Source organism: Macaca nemestrina, chromosome 7 (assembly GCF_043159975.1).
Source record: "Macaca nemestrina isolate mMacNem1 chromosome 7, mMacNem.hap1, whole genome shotgun sequence".
Lineage (NCBI taxonomy): Eukaryota > Metazoa > Chordata > Mammalia > Primates > Cercopithecidae > Macaca > Macaca nemestrina.
Window position 1 is genome coordinate 100,779,963 of NC_092131.1, and position 16,402 is coordinate 100,796,364.

The window sequence follows — 16,402 nt, forward strand, 5'->3', positions numbered from 1 at the left end:
ACCAGGGGTCACCAGCCCCACCCCAGGGGGCTGGCCTCCAGGCGCAGTCTCCTTCCACTAGGGGCTGGCACATCCTCCCGCCCCTTGGAGGACTTTGACCTTCTGACGGGCCCACGTCCAGGCAGGCAGGCCACTGTGTGGGCCTAACTGGCCCCCTATCCTCAGCTTCAATGCAGGAGCAATGGTAACACACTGGAGACTGGCCCTGGTTTGCATAGTCTGCACGTTTAATCACTTTAAAACCTCTAACATTATCTCGTGTCCATTAAATAGAACCAACAATGCTGGGCCTGTTTAAATTACAAGAAAAAAATCACTGTGCACCAACCCAGTATCTTACAAAACCAGCCGGGCTGGCCACGAGGGTAGGGGGATGGGAGAGGAGGGGGCACCCCTGGGCAGGTGGCTGGGTACCAGGAATGGCTAGGAGAAAGAAAAGGGGGCTCCCAGATGGGAGGGGACTGATTGTCCTAATGGGAGGGGTGCAAAAGGCACGTCAGAAGAGGAGGTTTGAGGGGGGCATGACAGGTCAGTGCTTTCTCCACCAGGGCACAGTGTTGGAGGGGGCTAAGTGCCACCACCTGCCTACCCCTGGCACTTGGAGAGCCAGTGACCTATGAGCCCCTGGCATGGCGAGCCCCACTTGAAACACAGATGTCAGCCTGCCCCTCCCACTGGGACCCCCTTTTCTTGAGCCCGCCTGGCTGGCCTGCCTCTTCAGGACTTGGGGCTTAACTATTCCTCACTCCTCAGCAACATGCTGCAGCCCCCACACCTCAGGGCCAGGGCAGCCAGGGAGGAGCAGGGCGGACGGTGGGTGTGAGAAGGTGGGTAGTCCAGCTGCTACCCCCATTAAAAATACAAAAACAAATCATCAGCATCTAAAGTGAAATAATCACAAAGTGAAAATATATCCTCAAACAGCCCCTGAGATCCCCACAGGGGAAAGCAGCATTGGGTGGGAGGCCAGAGAGGCTGGCTGGGCCACCGCCCCTCCCCACCACCCACCCAGGGGCTCCAGGTCTGTGAGTGCCAACAGCCCAGACAGCCCGGGCTCAGAAAACAGGGACTTGGGCCCTGACGGGAGAGGCAGGTGCAAAAGAGGGGAGGGTGGTCAGGACACCAGCACAGGGTTCAGCCAGAATTTCAGCCTTGGCTGCGCCAGCCTGGTGGCCAGTGGTGGTGGAGGCACGGAGCACAGGGGTGGGTCATGGGACACAGGCCACAGGCCAACATGCCACGTGCACACCTGGAGGCACCTGCCTTGCCTTGGTCCCTTCCTATGATGGCTGCTGCTGCCAAGACTCACCAGAGCTGGGGGACAAGGTGGAGGGTGCAGAAGCCCTTGGAGAGGTGGCCTCCTCCCTCAGATACCTCCTAGGCCAGCCCCCGACTGCCTGGATGGGACCATTATTGCTTTAGAGGGACAGGGAAGGGCAAGAGCTACGGCCTGGGTCAGGAATCCCAACAAGCAAAGGCTGCCCCTCTTCACTCCGCAGGAACTCTGGCTGGGGCTGGGGCCTGGGCCTGGGCCTGGGCAAGCTGCCCTAAAGGTTTCACTCCTTTCTCCACATGGAGGGGGTGCTGAGGGTGGGGTACGGCCCTCCCCGCACCCCAGCTGGTCCTGGGCCCACCTCAGGTGGCCAGATGGGCCCGAGGGTAGGAAGGGCGCAGTCTCCACCCCTCTTGCCTCCCAGCTGGGGTCCAAACCCAGTCCCAAGATAAAAAAATACTTTGGTGAATTAAAAAGTGCCCAAGGAGGGGATTGGCTTGAGGGGGTGGGCAGTGGGCTCATCAGAGGGCGCTCTGGTCTTTGATAAAGGCGGTCCTCTCGCCCCGGCCCTCATCCTCTTCTGAGTCGGACGGGCACTCCTCCTGCCAGGCTTCAGGGGGCAGCCCCTTGTAGGAGATGAGGCCACGGTCCATGGTGTACACCTTCACCCCCCGGAAGCTAAAGCCAGAGCGTAGCTGCAGGACCAGGAAGACAGTGACGAAGACCAGCACGATGAAGGCGCAGCTGAGGCCGGCCACCACCTCAGGCAGGTGTGAGGGCAGCAGCCCTGCCCGCAGCCGCGGCCCCGCCTCCATCTCTGGGGGCAGCCGGGGTGGCTGCTGCTGTGGCGGGGACTCTCGGCTGCTCTGGCTTTGCCGGGAGCAAGTCTGCTCCACAGGGTCCAAGGAGGCATGGCTGGGGCAGCTGAGGCAGTCTGTCGGGGCCGGCCCCTGGCATGTGGCACATGAGGCGTGGCAGGGGGCGCAGACGCTGGCCCGGATGGTCTCCACGTCATTCTCGGTGCTATAGTGTGTATCGAGGACTTGGGGGGCAAAGCCTGGAGGGCAGTGCTGGACACAGCTCTTCTGGTGCAGGGAGAAGCCTTCCTCGCACACTGCCGGCGTGGGAGAGAGGGCAAGTGTGTGTCAGCTAAACAGACTGTAGCCCCAGGACCATAGCAGCCCCAAGCCAAGTCACCACATCCCCAAGATCCCCCAGCCCCAGGACTGTGGTCATCCCAAAAGCCCCAGGGGCCCTAGGTCTCTTGAGACTTTTTTCTTAGAGCTGGGCTTCAGGACAGGCACCCGCCATCCCCCCAGACTCCGGCCCCCAAAGCCCAACAGCACCCACTACTGACCCACACAGGCCTGACTGGACGTGAGGGTCTTGCAGCCACTGCTTTCTGGAGGTATGGGCAGCCCCTCAGGGGCAGTGCCATAGAGTACGAGGGTGAACTTTGTCAGTGTCCCTGTTCCAGAGCAGTGAGGAGGCAAGAGTTGGACAGTGCTGGCACCACGCCCAGTGCCCTAGATCCTGCCAGCCCTCCACCTCGTACCCCTACCCCTCAAGTGCCCCCAGTACCATAGTTGTTGGCTTCGCTGGTGTTTTCAATCTCTAGGACCCACTCGCCTGAGGGATCCTCATCCCAGGAATGAGTTGTCATGAAGGCCCAGTCATTAAACCCATCTGCGGAGTAGTCATGTGGCCTGGGGAGGGGAGTGCACACAGCCCTGAGGCCTCTGGGGGACCCCAAGCTAGGGACATCTAACCCACAGCACGCGGGCCACATACCCTTCCCCCACGCAGACCAACCTCATGGGGCCAGAAGTGCCTGCTGGCTTGGCTGTTTCCCAGCGAGCCAGACATGCTCAACCAGGGGATTCTAGAAGGATACACAGGCACTGCACAAGGTGGGGCACACTACTGACATTAAATAGGTGCAAGCCAGGGATTCCTGCAACATGGGACAGTCCCACAGGACAAAACTGTCCCTCCCAAAATGCCAAGAGTGCCCCACTGAGTAGCACTCAGTGCCCCCTGGGCCGTGTGAGCGAGCAAAGGCAAGCACGCGGGCTGTGAGAGGAGGAGGTGATGGGCAGGGACAGAGCAAGCACCTGGCTGCCAGCAGGGTGGAGCGGGTGCCCATGGGGCTGACCAGGTGGATGGCCAGGTCGCCACGGCGATTATAGGACAGGGTGAGCCGCGCCTGAGCGTGCTCCAGCCGAGTGATGTGGTTGGGCTCGCCCAGGCACGCGGTCACGGTCTTCCGCACCTCGAGCCGTTTCCCGATGTCTCTGTGCAGGAGAGGACCATGACGGTCAGCCTGGCCCAGAGGGACCAGCGGGCACCCCCTGCGACTCTGGTCCCACTGGCCCCCTCCCAGCCTGGGTCCAGCCCTCACTTGGGCTCCGTGAGGATGTCGATGATGCACTTCCGCTGGGGGCCCACTGTGGTCCAATTCTGGGCCAGGGCCACCATGGCGCCTGCGTCCAAAAGCCCGTAGCCATACGAGTGGCTCACTGTGGGAACAGGGAAGGTGAAGTCAGCTGTGAGGCACAGAGTGCCTTCCACCTAACTCCACATCCAGCCTGCCGGGCCAGCCTGTCCTCACCTTTCCGGCCCACACCATTGGTGGCCCAGTCGTTGGCGTTGAGGTGGGCTGGCTTCGAGGTCTGTACCACCAGGTGCTGCATGTCCCGCCATGTGAGGTTCTTACTGCAAAGAAGGAAAGGAGAGGTCAGGGATCAGTCTTTTTTGGGAGCAGCTGGAGACTAAGGGCTGCCCTACAGAGAGTGCTGGTAGAGACAGGGTTGCCCCTGGCCCCCACCCACTTACTTGGCCTCCAGGGTGAGAGCAATGATGCCGGCTGCTAAGGGGGCAGAGGCTGAGGTGCCCGTGTGAGACTCCGTGCACTTCTGCCGCAAGTCAGTCGTCACCTGCCAGGAAGATAATCTTATTGGGGCCTGTGATGGGTGGAGAGGGCTAGAGGAGCCACCTGCCTACAGGCCCTGGGCACCACAGATGGTATGAGAAGCCAGGGCCAAGACCCCTGGGTCCCAGCTGCTGCCCTGTTAACTTGCTGTGGACAGGCTAATGATGAGCCCCTCCTGAACCTCATTTTCCAAAGGAATAAGGGGGTTCAACTAGCAGTTGGAGATGAATAAGAACGACGTATGTTTTTAGGGAGAGACTAGGCTTTTCAAAGGCTTCAGGTATGGCTCCACCGCCTCCCAAGAACTTAGAGAGCCCCAGAGTTCACATTCCATGATGCCTGAGCCACTATCACCCAGCCACATGGGGGTGGAGGCAGACAGCCTCCAAAAGAGGGTGCTGGGCAAAGTCAGCCAGCAGCCCCATTTCCCCAGCCCCCAAGCCCAGGTAAGACTCACAATCTGCTTCTCATTCTGGTTGCCACTGCTGTAGGTCGTGGCCAGTGTGGATGAGCAGGCCTCACTGTACCAGGGCACGTTGCCAAACTGCGTGGCGCTGCTGATGGACAGCGTGTAGATACTGTTGGTGTAGCCGTCGCAGTTGCAGCTGTCATGTTCCCGGCCCCCGTTCCCCGAGGCCCAGACAAAGATGGAGCCCAGCCCCCCTCGGCCCTGTGGACAGAGTGGGCTGGGGTCATTCAAGATTGGGACTTGAGGGAGGGTTGGCAGGAGGACACTGCTGGAGAACTGGCCTCATTCTCTGGGAACCTCCTGTCCCCTGTGAGATCCCTGGTGGATCAAGTGTGTATCCAAATATGTCTATCTAGACACACAAAAAATCAGACCAGGAGACCAAGGCGGGAGGATTGCTTGAGGCCAGGAGTTCAAGACCACCCTGGGTAACATAGCAAGACCTCATCTCTAAAAAAAATTTGTTTTTTAATTAGCCAAGTGCAACTGGTATAAGCACTTTACTTTTCTTTTGTCCCTTAATGTTTCAATAAACATGTTTTGTGTAAAGTTAAACACGAGAATAAATAAACCAAAAAAACCGCCCAGCCTGCCCCCATGGGCTGGACCGATCCCCACCTCACCTGGCTAACGCCACGGAAGAAGGCCTCCTCAGCGAGGCGGGCTGGCCCATCCACTGTCTTGCCGTCATCCTCGGGGCCCCAGCTAGCACTGTAGATGTGGATGTGGTTGGGGTTCAGGCCCAGCGAGCGTGCCTCCACTGCATCTGTCACCTCGCCATCCAGCATGCGCACCCCTGGCCATGAAGAGGGGGCATGAAGAGGGATGCTGCGTGGGTCCAGCTGTCGGGGCTCCCACCCCAAGAAGCACACCCAGCCCTGCACCCCAGGGGATGAGCAGGGGAGGGTAGAGGCTGATGCTGGGAAACCCTGAACCCCCAACTACCCGTTTGCCTCTGCCTTTCAAAGACAAGACCCAGAGAAGGGAAAAGAGAACACCTCCTGCCCCCAACCACACCTTCTGGACTAGAAAGAGTCTCCGGTTCCCAAAGGAGCCTGGTGATCAAGGATCTGCCACATGAGGACTCACAATGGGTCGTGAGGATTTCAGGAGACTCCTGCTAGGAAACCCTCACTCCACAGGGGTCCAACTCTTTCAGTCTTTGACCCTTTGAGAACCCTCCATGGAACAGCCATGTGATCAAAGGATCCAGTGGGAAAGTGGCAGGCATTAGCCAGATGGGAAGCGGGCAGGGAAAAATCCCACTGACGGGCCCTCCCGAAGACAAGGTGGCCCAAGCCCACACTTACCTCCAATGCGCGCATTGTAGGCCACACCTACACCACAGACACCATTGTTGGCCACCGCAGCCACTTCCCCCGCACACCGTGTGCCATGCCTGCCACGGCCAAGTGCATAGCATGAGTAGGACGAATGGGGTGAACAGGGACCAGCAGATGTGGCCTGAGGAGCACGAGGGATCTGCACATCTGACACCCACCATCCCCTGAGTGCCCAGCCCATCTCCCACACTCCACTGGGCCTGTGGCCATCTCCACTCTGACCAAGCCCTCCCTCAGAGCCCCAGGTGGGCCAGGACTGTGGAAAAAGCCTCACCCTTTTAGGCAGGGCACATCTCACCCAGGCTCAGCCCTGTTCCTCAGTGGAATAAAGGAGAAGGGAGGCAGAGGCCAGGGGCCTGCCACTTCTTACCTGTTGTCATTCATCTGTGTGTAACGAGGCTGGGGGTCAGGGTCCTGGTCATTGACATCAAAACTGGCCCCAGGATCCTAAGAAGGATTTGGCCACCATCAGGAGAAGGCTGACCTCACTGATAGAACAGGACAGCCTCTAGACACACCTCACCACGGATCACGGCCTCCCTCCCCCACTTCCTCACATAATTGCCTGCCAAGTCCGGGTGGTTCTTCTCGATGCCATCGTCCAGAATGGAGACCACAATGCCGTGCCCTGTGTAGCCCTGCGCCCAGGCCTCCTTCACATTCAGGTCCCGCTGAGTGACACCAGACTGCGGAGACACCCACCCCATCACTTATGAGAGATGATTGGTTTTGTGAGGCTAGGGACAACTTGAAGAATCCCCTTGCTACCCTAAAACCTCCTCCTCTACCCATCCCTGCTCCTGAAAGGCCACCACTGGCTGTTTGGACTCCATGGGAATGTAGAGGACTCTGGGAGGGCCACCCCCAGGCTTGCTTATTAGGATGGGCCAGGAAGAGACTGCCCAGCAGGAGGAAAGGAAAAGAATCAGAGGAGGCCTCGAAGTCAGTCTCCTCTGGCCAAGAGCTCATGGTGGGTGGATGGTGCATCTGGGGAGGAGGTCCCAGCAGCCAAGAAGGCCGCATACCAGGTACCACTGCTGAGGAAACTTGGGGTCTGTGGGCTCCTGGTACAAGTCCCGTTTAGTCCGTCGCTTTGCCACCTGCTGTTCCAGCCACTGTACCTGCGGGGGAGTGGAGGAGAGATGGTGTGGGTGGAGCAGGAGGCGAGAGGGGCTCCTGAGAGCAGGAGGGGGAGGGTGGCATCAGGAGGGGGCTGGGGCCACACTCACTTGAGGCTCCCGCTGCAGCCGGCTGTGCCGCGGGCGGTGAGGCGACAGGGACCGCTTCGTCACTCCTCGATGCCAGAAGTGGTAATAGTCCCCGAAAATCTGCAATAAAGCAGGGAGACTGAGCTGGGCTTTCCATCTGTCAGTCCCCAGGGAGGCGGGGGACGGGGGTGGACAATGGCTTCACCAGAGGCTCGCCATGGTCGGGGGTGCGGGGCATCTGCTCCCTGTCCAGGACCCAGCAACATGCAGGGACCGTGAGGACTCACTCACTGGGATATGCTGCTCGCCTGAACCACCTGTGCTTTGCTCCTGGCCACCCAGAACATGCCAGCTACCCAGATGCCCCTGAGCAAACAAGGCCAACAGTTCCTACTCCCTGGTGCCAGAATCCCTGTCTTCTCTGGTCCCACCCCCTGGCAATGTCCTGTGCCTAGGCCAGCAGCCCAGGTAAGAACACCTACCTGGCCCAGGTTGAGGAACCCATGCTTCCGTGCCACGCTGTTGGCCACTGCTGGGCCCCCAGGGATGTGCACAGCCCACGTGTTGGTGAAGACCTTCTGGCCCTGAGCATCAGCTGCTAGCAGGACCAAGGTTCCTGTTGCTGCTACCACCCATAGCAACCAGGACCTCAGCTCCATGGGGGGGACAGGTGGCTGGGACCCTGGAGCGCCCGTCTCCTTGGCCTGGTCACAGGGCCTCGGCTCCCAGGTGCCTGCTCACTGCCTGTGGCCCGGGGCTGACTGGTGGGGGCATGGGGACGAGATGGGCAGGGCTCGGGAGGGTGAGGAGTGCCGACTCTGAGAGGAACAAGAAGGGAAAAGGGGGGAGAGGGTCAGTTCCTCCCCTGCCATGCACTAAAGCTGCCCTGCCCACCTCAAGTTTCAATTGGGGCCTGAAATGAGATCTGGGGGAGAAGGGTAAAAAAATAAGTACTCCCCAGAAGAAATCTAGCACCCAAGGCCAGTCAGATAGATGGACAGATGGATGCCCTCACAATCCCACCCAATCCTTTCTCCATGCAAGAATGTAAGAAGTGTAACAGAAAGGCCAGGCATGATGTCTCACTCCTGTCATCCAGCACTTTGGGAGGCTGAGGCGGGTGGATCACCTGAGGTCAGGAGTTCGAGGCCAGCCTGGCCAACGTGGTGCAACCTCGTCTCTACTAAAAATACAAACATTAGCCAGGTGCTTCCAGTCCCAGCGACTCGGGAGGCTGAGGCACAAGAACTGCTTGAGCCCAGGAGGTGGAGGTTGCAGTAAGCCAAGATCGCGCCACTGTGCTCCAGTCTGTGCAACAGAACGAGACTTCCTCTCAAAAAAAAAAAAGTGTAACAGAAGCAGCAGGATGAAGACTATCAAGCCCTGAGTCACTCAAAATCAGAAACAACAAATGAATAAATATTCAACTGATCAAGGTAAAAAAGATGCATTATAAAGCAGTATATACACATAATCCCATTTTATTTTTTAAAAACTATTTTTACATGTATATTTATACAAACCAAAACAAAATCCGGAAGGACACACGCTATAAAACCTTAACAGTGGTTCTCTCAAGATGGTGAGAATTACAAGTAATTGTTATTTTCTTCTTTGTGTCACTGTATTCTCCAAATCACCTAGGTACATTTTACATAGGAATAAGATGCTGGCTTTTCAAGGTTTTTAAATGAATGGCATCTATACAACTCACTAGGGTTTCCTAGTTCAGCGAAGCAGATTCAGCCATAGGGAGTTATTTGCAAAGCCCCACAGCTCCTAAGAAGAAAGAATGGGTGACCCTAGGTGAGATGGTACTTTTATGGGCCATGTCCTGAGGAGGTGCGGGGTGGCAATCACAGAGGCTTCACCTCCCTCTATGGCTGAGATGGCTCTATCAGCAAAGTCAGGGGCCCAGGCTCGTTTTTACTGTTTCCTGGGGAACGCTGGGGCCGCCAAGCCCTGCCCTGCCTGGGCCTGGAGGCCCCCAGCTGCCCCCTTGCTTGCTCCACGCCCACCAGCCTTGCGTAATCCGAGCCCAGGCAGCCAGGGCAAACACTGGCTGCTGAGCCAGGAGCGCCAAGGTGAGGCTGAATCAATAGTCCGAGTGTTGTTTTTCCTCCTTCAGCAAACAGACGGCGGGACCTCTCTGCCTAGGGCCACATAACTGTCCCCACATAGAGCCCCTGACTAGCCAGAAGCCAAGCCCCTGGAGGAAGGAGGGAAGCTGGGGGAGGTCCCAGCAGTGCTGCTGGGGGTATCCCGTATCAGTGCCAAGTTCCATGAGCAGCGGCAGGGCCCTGGATGCCCTTACCACTTCCATAGCCAAGGCCACTCTTTGCCGGATACCAAAAGGAAGGCACCCCAGCTCACGTAGGCCCTGGGGAGCTACAGAGGCAGGCTCACTATAGAGAACTCTTTGCTTCTCCAGAGGCTGCCCTTAGACACAACCGGCCTCCCTGACTGCTGCAGTCCCACCCTGCAGGCTGGGGGTACTCCACACACAATTCCTGGAGTATTTTCAGTTTGGACCAAAATAACCTGACAGCTGATGGCAGGAGACATCTACAATACAGCTCCTGCACATCCCTGTGGGCAGACTCCACAGAGCTCCAGGGCAGGCCTGGGAACCACAGCCCCATGGTGCCTTGGGTGGTTGGTTCCAGAAAGCTGGCCTGATCAATGGCTGGACAGCTAGGCACCCCAGCCCTAGGGGATGGAGGGACCTCCTCCCAAGTCCCTCATTTAAGAGAGGATGTGGGACCCTGGGGGCAGAGCCACATAGGAACAGGGCCTCATCTCTCTCCTCTTGCCACCACAGCTGCCTCTTGGATCATCCCCCTGCCCCCACCACCACCAACCACAGTGCTGTGAGTCCTGCTGGAGCCCCCAAATCGAGGCTGGGTTCATCTGGGTCTAGCCCAGATTCCAGCACACTGTAGATGGAGCCGCAGCTGCTTGGCGTTAAAAGTGATTAACCAACTATTTAATTACCTTGCAGCACTCGGAAAGAAAGCAGGCTTCAGGCGCAATTGAACAGTCCCCCCAAAGAAAGAGGGCCAGCCTCCCTCCATCCAACAACCCCACCCATGGTGAGGGGTGGGGATGGCTTCCAGAAAATGAGACCCCCACAGACGGCTCTGCCACAGCATGCGGGACAAGGGAGGATCCCCGAAAAGAGTAAGAACTGAAAACAATGAATGAATGGGTTTCTCCCCACCCCCATCCCAGACTCTGACTCACCCTCTAGTCCCAGTTTGTCTCAAACCTGGAGGCCTGTTGTATTTCTCATGATCTTGTTTCACATGGGACTGTGCTCCAGGCTGTGGCCAGAGAGAGCTGTGGGTGCTCTTCCTGGCTATGTTCTTGGGCACAGCCCTTTTCTCCAGCTCCAGAACCTCCCGACACAGAGAGCCACTCTGGGCCACTCAAACTGCGCCTTACCCCAGGACCCACTGCTGTTTCCCAGACACTGGGGGTCTGGCTCTGACACAGCCACAGAGCAGGCCACGGGAGGGCCACCCGGACACCCAATCAATCTCTTCCTCTAGAAGAGACACCACGCCGGGTCCTGTTACCAGCCCTGGGAGGCTCCCGTGAAATTATCGCTCCCAGTTCCTGCCCACTACTTGCTGGATGATCTTAACAAGTCACTTCCTCTCCCTGGGCCTCAGTTTCCTTGGTGGTAAAAACTGCTAGACCAGCGGTTTTCAAACTTTTTTTAAAAAGCCACAGAATCCTTTTTAAAATCAAATGCTCCAATATAGGAAATAGTAAAACGAGGGCTGCTCTGCTTGAGAAGAGGCCAGGCTTGGCTACTCTCCTATGCTGTGTCCACACCTGCTCAGCAGCCGCTCTCATCAGGCCACATCACCTGGGTTCCCCTCGCACTTCCCAAGTCGGAATAAGAATCCCAACACCCTCCAGTGGATGAGGGTCTGCACCCCAGGGGCCATGGGGTAGAGGATGATGGGAAAGCGGGTTCCGACCAGACAAGTGACTGCCGTCAGACCTGTCTGGCAAGCAGGCCGCCCCCCGGTTCAGCCACCCCGCGGGGGCACAGGGGCCTCGGCCAGGCCGCGGCAGAAGGCAGCCCCGGGACCTACCTGCGCCCGCCGCCGGCGCCCGCGGATCCCGCACCTGAGTCCTCACCGCACAGGTGTGCGGGCGGGGGCGAGGCCCGGGAGAAGGATCCCCCGCCTCGCCCCCGGCCGCTCCTCCCCTCCCCGGGCGGAACGCAGGCCCTACGCGGCCGCGGAGTGGGCGAGCCGGCGGCAGCCCCCGAGGCGGCGGGGAGGCGGGAGCACCCGGAGCCTGCGGAATTTTCTCCCCATCCCGCCCCCAGCAGGGGCCCCGCAGGCGCTTCCTGAGGTCAGAGGGCTCGCCCTGGCCCCACGCGGAAAAGTACCGGCCAGGGCCGGGGGTCCGAGACCCGCCCGGCGCGCTCAGGTGGGCTGCTGAGCGCCCTGTCTGCTCCCGGCAGCTCCACCCTCGGGGCCGGCCCCGGAGCCAGTTCCCGAAAGCGGGCGGGCAGCCGGGCCCCGGGGGACCCGGGTCGGGGCTGCACCGGCGCCAGTGCCCTGACCCTCCGGGCCGCGGAGCCCGCTCCTGGGGCAGAGCGGCCCGGCCCGGCCGGCTCCCCTCGGGCCCGGCTCCCAGGCGCGCTTGCCTGCCCCGGGCCCCGGGCCCCGCGCCCTCGCTGCTTACCCTCGGGAGCCCGGACGGGGAAACTTTTACAGGCGAGCGCCGCGGCGGCTCGGGTGCCCCTCGGCCGAGCGAAGAGCCCGGCGGCGGGGGCCTGGGCTCGGCGCGGTCCCCGCGCCCGGCGGCAGCGTCACGGCGCGGAGGCGGGGAGGCGCGGCGGCGCGGCCTCGGCCCGGCCGGCGACCAGGGCAGGGCTCGGCCTGGGCTCCAGCTCCGGCGCGGGCGGGGGCAGCGGCCGGGCCGCGGCGGCGCGGCTTGTTTACTCGGGCCGCTGTCAGCGGTGGCGGCGGCGGCGGCGGCGGCCCGGGCTCCTCCTCCTCCGCCGCCGCGCCCCTCCCCCTCGCGGCGCCACCTCCGCGCTTCCCCGGCCGCCGCCACCGCCGGCTCCGGCTCGGCCGCCCGCCGCCCATGCCGCCCGGCCCCGGGCCCGCTTTCCTAGCGCTGTGCGCCCTAGCGCGTCCGGCCCCGAGCGGCGGCCCTGCGGGGCCTTCTGGGGCGCCCGCTGCCTCCGACTCCCGGTAGGGGCAGGTAGGAAGTGGGGCAGGCGATCCCAAAGTCCTCGCGGCCGCCAGGCACGAGGCCCCGCTGCCGTGCCCCCGCCCCCGGGCTCGGCTCTTCGCCCCGCGAGCTCCCCGGGAAGACGGCTTTGGAGACCCGAACTCGGAACCGAGGGGAAAGGCTTGAGGGAGGCACTCTGAGCCCTGCCTCGGCCGGAGTCTTGGGGGGCCGACCCTCTCCGTCCCCCTCTTCCCACTCCTGGGCCACGAGTTTGAGCCTAACCGGGTTAAGTGCCCAGGGACGGCAGACCTGGGGTCCTCCAGTCCAAGGTCGAGGGAGGACTGCACGGCGGCGGGGCCAGCCTCCTCTGGGCCTACTGTTAGAGGAGTCACGACTTCGTCTGCATTTGTATAGACAGGTGGATATATGAGCAGAAGTAACCCACCTCCTTTTAATATTTTTAGCTTTTTTTTTTTTTTTTTTTTTTTTTTAAACACCAACCGCTTGCCAGGCACCAGGCCAGTCACTTTATATTATCTCCTCCTTATGTACATGATTTGATCCATATAATCCTGTCAGGCTGACATTATTAATCCCATTTTACAGATAAGGAAACTGAGGCGCACAACGTTTAAATAATTTGCCCAAAGTTCCGCAACCAGCAGACCTCAGATCCTGCAAGAGACTGGGGTGTTTGGCAGAACCTGAATCCAAGCTACTTGCAATATACCAGCCGGAGCCTCTCCCTCCCTGGGCCCTAGAAAACGTTTGTGCTACTTGGCTGAGGCCGATGCTGCTTGAGCTGAGAAAGAAAAGAAGGAAAATGTGGCCAAGAGCTTCCCAGGCTGGGTTATTCCAAGGTCGCAGAGCAGCCTGTGCCCATCTCTTCTCGCTTCCTGTGAGATAACCTGGCTGCACAGGATCTGCCTGTGGCCTCCTGAACACAGGTTCCCGGGTAATGGAAAGAAAAAAAAATCCACTGAGTGTTTTCTGTGAGCCAGGCACCATTGAGAACTCTTTTCTTGTGTCAACCCCTTCTGTCCTCACCACATGCCCCATGAGGTGGGTACAGTACATTTTCCTTTAAGTACCTTTGATGTATCACTGTCTACATTTTATATAGGAGGAAACTGAGGCCCAGAGAGGTTAAATCATGATAATTCTTAAGGCAACTGATGAAAATCAGCAAACCCGTTCAAGTCCCTGGGGCACTATTTTTTACTGGGACACCTTAGACAAGTTAATTTATCAGAGACTTCCTCAATTTACTCCTCTATAAAATGGAGATAATATTTAATGAATGCTGATCCCATTCATTCAAAGGTACGATTCGGGCACCTTTAGAAACACTGCAAAAACTGGAAACTGGAGGAACAATGCTGGGTCCTCAAAGTTGAGCTGGAAGGTAAGTCCAGTTGGCCTTGTCCCAAAGTGGGGACTTCCCCTCCACCAAGGAACTAAGACTTGTAGGGGCCACACTGGGTAGTGCCAGCCACAGTTGGGAGAACAATACTCCAGCAGTCAGACTGAGGCAGGAAGTGAGTCACGCTTCTTCCTTAGGCTGTGAGCAAGAGAACTCCATTGAGGGGAAACAGGGACAGGGCTGGCCCCACCTATCTTCCCACTTGTCCTCAGGCCTAGAAGAAAGGTCAGCCCAAAAAAAAGCAATACTTGCTACTTCAGGTGCCCCACCCATCCTGGAGGCTGGCCCCAGGGGAGCCCGAAGTGGGTCTTTGGAGGGGGAGGGGCTAGCCTAGGCTCAGATGGCTGCCACCCAGGCAGAGGCGGTGGGAAGTGGAGCTTCCCAGTTTCTCCCAGCCAGCTTGCCTCTTCAATCCTGACTTTGGCATAAGGCAAAATTCTTTAAACTGGGTTCTCAGAGGTGCAACCCTCAGAGGGAGGAATGAGGACAGGATTGAGCAGGTGAGCACCTCTCTCTGCTTCAACCAGAGTGTCTCATATTTTAGGGTTTCACATGAGATTGTATTTTACAACAATTCTGCTGCTAAAAAGAATTTGAAAGCCACTCTCTGTGAGACCTCTCTGGAAAAAATCCCATTTGACCACAACTGGTGACTTCTGCCTTTATCTCATTGCAACAAGTCCTGTGGGCAGGTATTGTTCTCTTTATCACTCCCAACTGGCCCTGGAGCCCAGGTCTCCTGACTTGGGGCCCTCGGGGCCCAAGGTCCTCGGGATCCCACCTTATCAGCTTTACACAACAGTTAGCAGGACTTGAGCATGTGACAGAAGTCTGGAGATGAGTGGGAGGAGCAGGGCCTGATGGGTAAGTGGGGGCTGCAAAGGGGCTCCCATTTTCCCAGCAGGGCTCTGGGAGGAAGAGTTCAGCCAGGCCTCTCTTTATCCTTGATTTGGGGCTAATCCAGGGAGGCTCCTGAGAGTAACATAGTCCTAAATCCACCCAGTCATCCTGACTCCAAGTGCTTCTTGGGGTGCTCTGGGAATCCTCAGTGAAATCTCTGGCCCACCTCAGGCACAGCAAATAAAGCCTCCGGCAGCAGCACCCACACCTAGTTTTAAGCAGAAAGTCTACACAATATTCAGACTTGCATAGAAGGATGCCCAACAAAATTCCATTGGTGTTCTCTCCGAGTGAAAGGGTCACATTTGCGATCTTTGTTTTCTTCTTTTTGCTTACCTGCATTTTTCAGGAATGTCTACAAGAACTCCTAAAATAATTAAACCTTTAAGTCAATGCGAAATCGAATAAAGCGTGTCCATACTTCACCATCCAGCTCCAGAACACCTGGGATTCATCCCGGCCGCTGCTGCTTCCCCACCACAGGCTGCAGCTGCAACAGTCAGGCTCCTATCCCTTCACAGGGCAGGGCTCTTCCAGTTCTGGCTAAACCACTTTGGGAAAACCTTCTTTATATGACAGGCAAATAAGGTGTGTGTGGGTGGGGGGAGGAGCTAAAAGTGATGTGGTGGTGACATATCTGGTCGCGCTGGGACTGGATCCTAACATGGCCAGCCCTTCTCATTTTCCTCACGTACTGGGGTGGATCTGCACTTACCTTCTGCCTAGCTTTGCTGCATCCCAGCCACTGGCTAACTTAATGGCTTCCTTCCACCAGCTCCAGCTCCTTGTCTTCTGCCTTGCCTTCCATGGCCAGCAAGTGCTGCCACATTATGTACATAATGTAATGTAATAAATGCTTTGGGTGCAGTCTCACCTGGCAGACATTCATTGAGCAGCTGCTGAACGCTGGGCTGTGGTGCACCATAGCTGAATCCCTTGGAGCTTATCCCTAGGAAGCCAGAGACCACCTCTAGTAGGGTTGCATGGAGGTAACTGGGACACACCAGGATCTTCTTCAGTCTGCAACCCCCCTCACCTTCCAGCTTCAACAAGCCTGCTGCCCTTCCTTCTCTCTGTTGATTCAGAAATGTGAATCACTCAATCCTCATAGTTTCTTTTTGTTTGTTTGTTTTATGTTTTTTTGTTTTTTTTTTTCCTGAGACAGAGTCTTGCTCTGTTGCCCAGGCTGGAATGCAATGGCCTGATCACAGCTCACTGCAACCTCTGCCTCTTGGGTTCTGGCAATTCTCATGCTTCAGCCTCCCGAGTAGCTGGGATTATAGGCACATGCCACTTGTATTTTTGTGTGTGTGTGTGTGTTTAGTAGAGATGGGGTTTTGCCATGTTGGTCAGGCTGGTCTCGAACTCCTGACCTTAAGTGATACACCCACCTCGACCTCCCTAAGTGCTGAGATTATTAGGCGTGAGCCACCGTGCCTGGCCCCCTTGTTGAGTTTTCAGTCGGTTTGTCATCCTGAACAGGGTTTCTCAACCTTGGCATTATTGACATCTTGGGTGGGATACTCTGTAGGGGAGACTCTGCATTGCAGGATGTTTAGTTGCATCCCTAGTCACTAAACTTAGCTGCTAGTAGCACTCCCGCTCCCATGATGACAACCAAAAAGATCTCCAGGTATTGCCAAATTTCCCTT

The 16,402-nt window shown here is 57.8% G+C and overlaps 1 protein-coding gene across 6 annotated transcripts; it reads right to left on the reverse strand.

Moving 5' to 3' along the window:
- Positions 1-204: 204 nt before the first annotated feature.
- On the reverse strand, positions 205-15,295 carry LOC105488290 (furin, paired basic amino acid cleaving enzyme). Of its 6 annotated transcripts, none has more exons than XM_011752202.2 (16): positions 15,172-15,295; positions 7,708-8,043; positions 7,247-7,345; positions 7,043-7,138; positions 6,575-6,703; positions 6,388-6,464; positions 5,985-6,073; positions 5,298-5,470; positions 4,663-4,875; positions 4,109-4,209; positions 3,885-3,988; positions 3,675-3,792; positions 3,388-3,567; positions 2,855-2,979; positions 2,631-2,741; positions 205-2,387 (listed from the first exon to the last, which is right to left on the reverse strand). In XM_011752202.2, exons 2-16 carry the CDS (start codon positions 7,882-7,884, stop codon positions 1,795-1,797), a joined length of 2,385 nt encoding a protein of 794 aa, XP_011750504.1. In that variant the 5' UTR covers positions 7,885-8,043; positions 15,172-15,295; the 3' UTR covers positions 205-1,794. The 6 variants fall into 6 exon arrangements, with proteins under 6 accessions (XP_011750504.1, XP_070956759.1, XP_011750503.1 ...); XM_071100658.1 differs by lacking the exon at positions 15,172-15,295 and adding an exon at positions 12,710-12,809; XM_011752201.2 differs by lacking the exon at positions 15,172-15,295 and adding an exon at positions 11,933-12,086.
- Between the last annotated feature and the right edge of the window lie 1,107 nt (positions 15,296-16,402).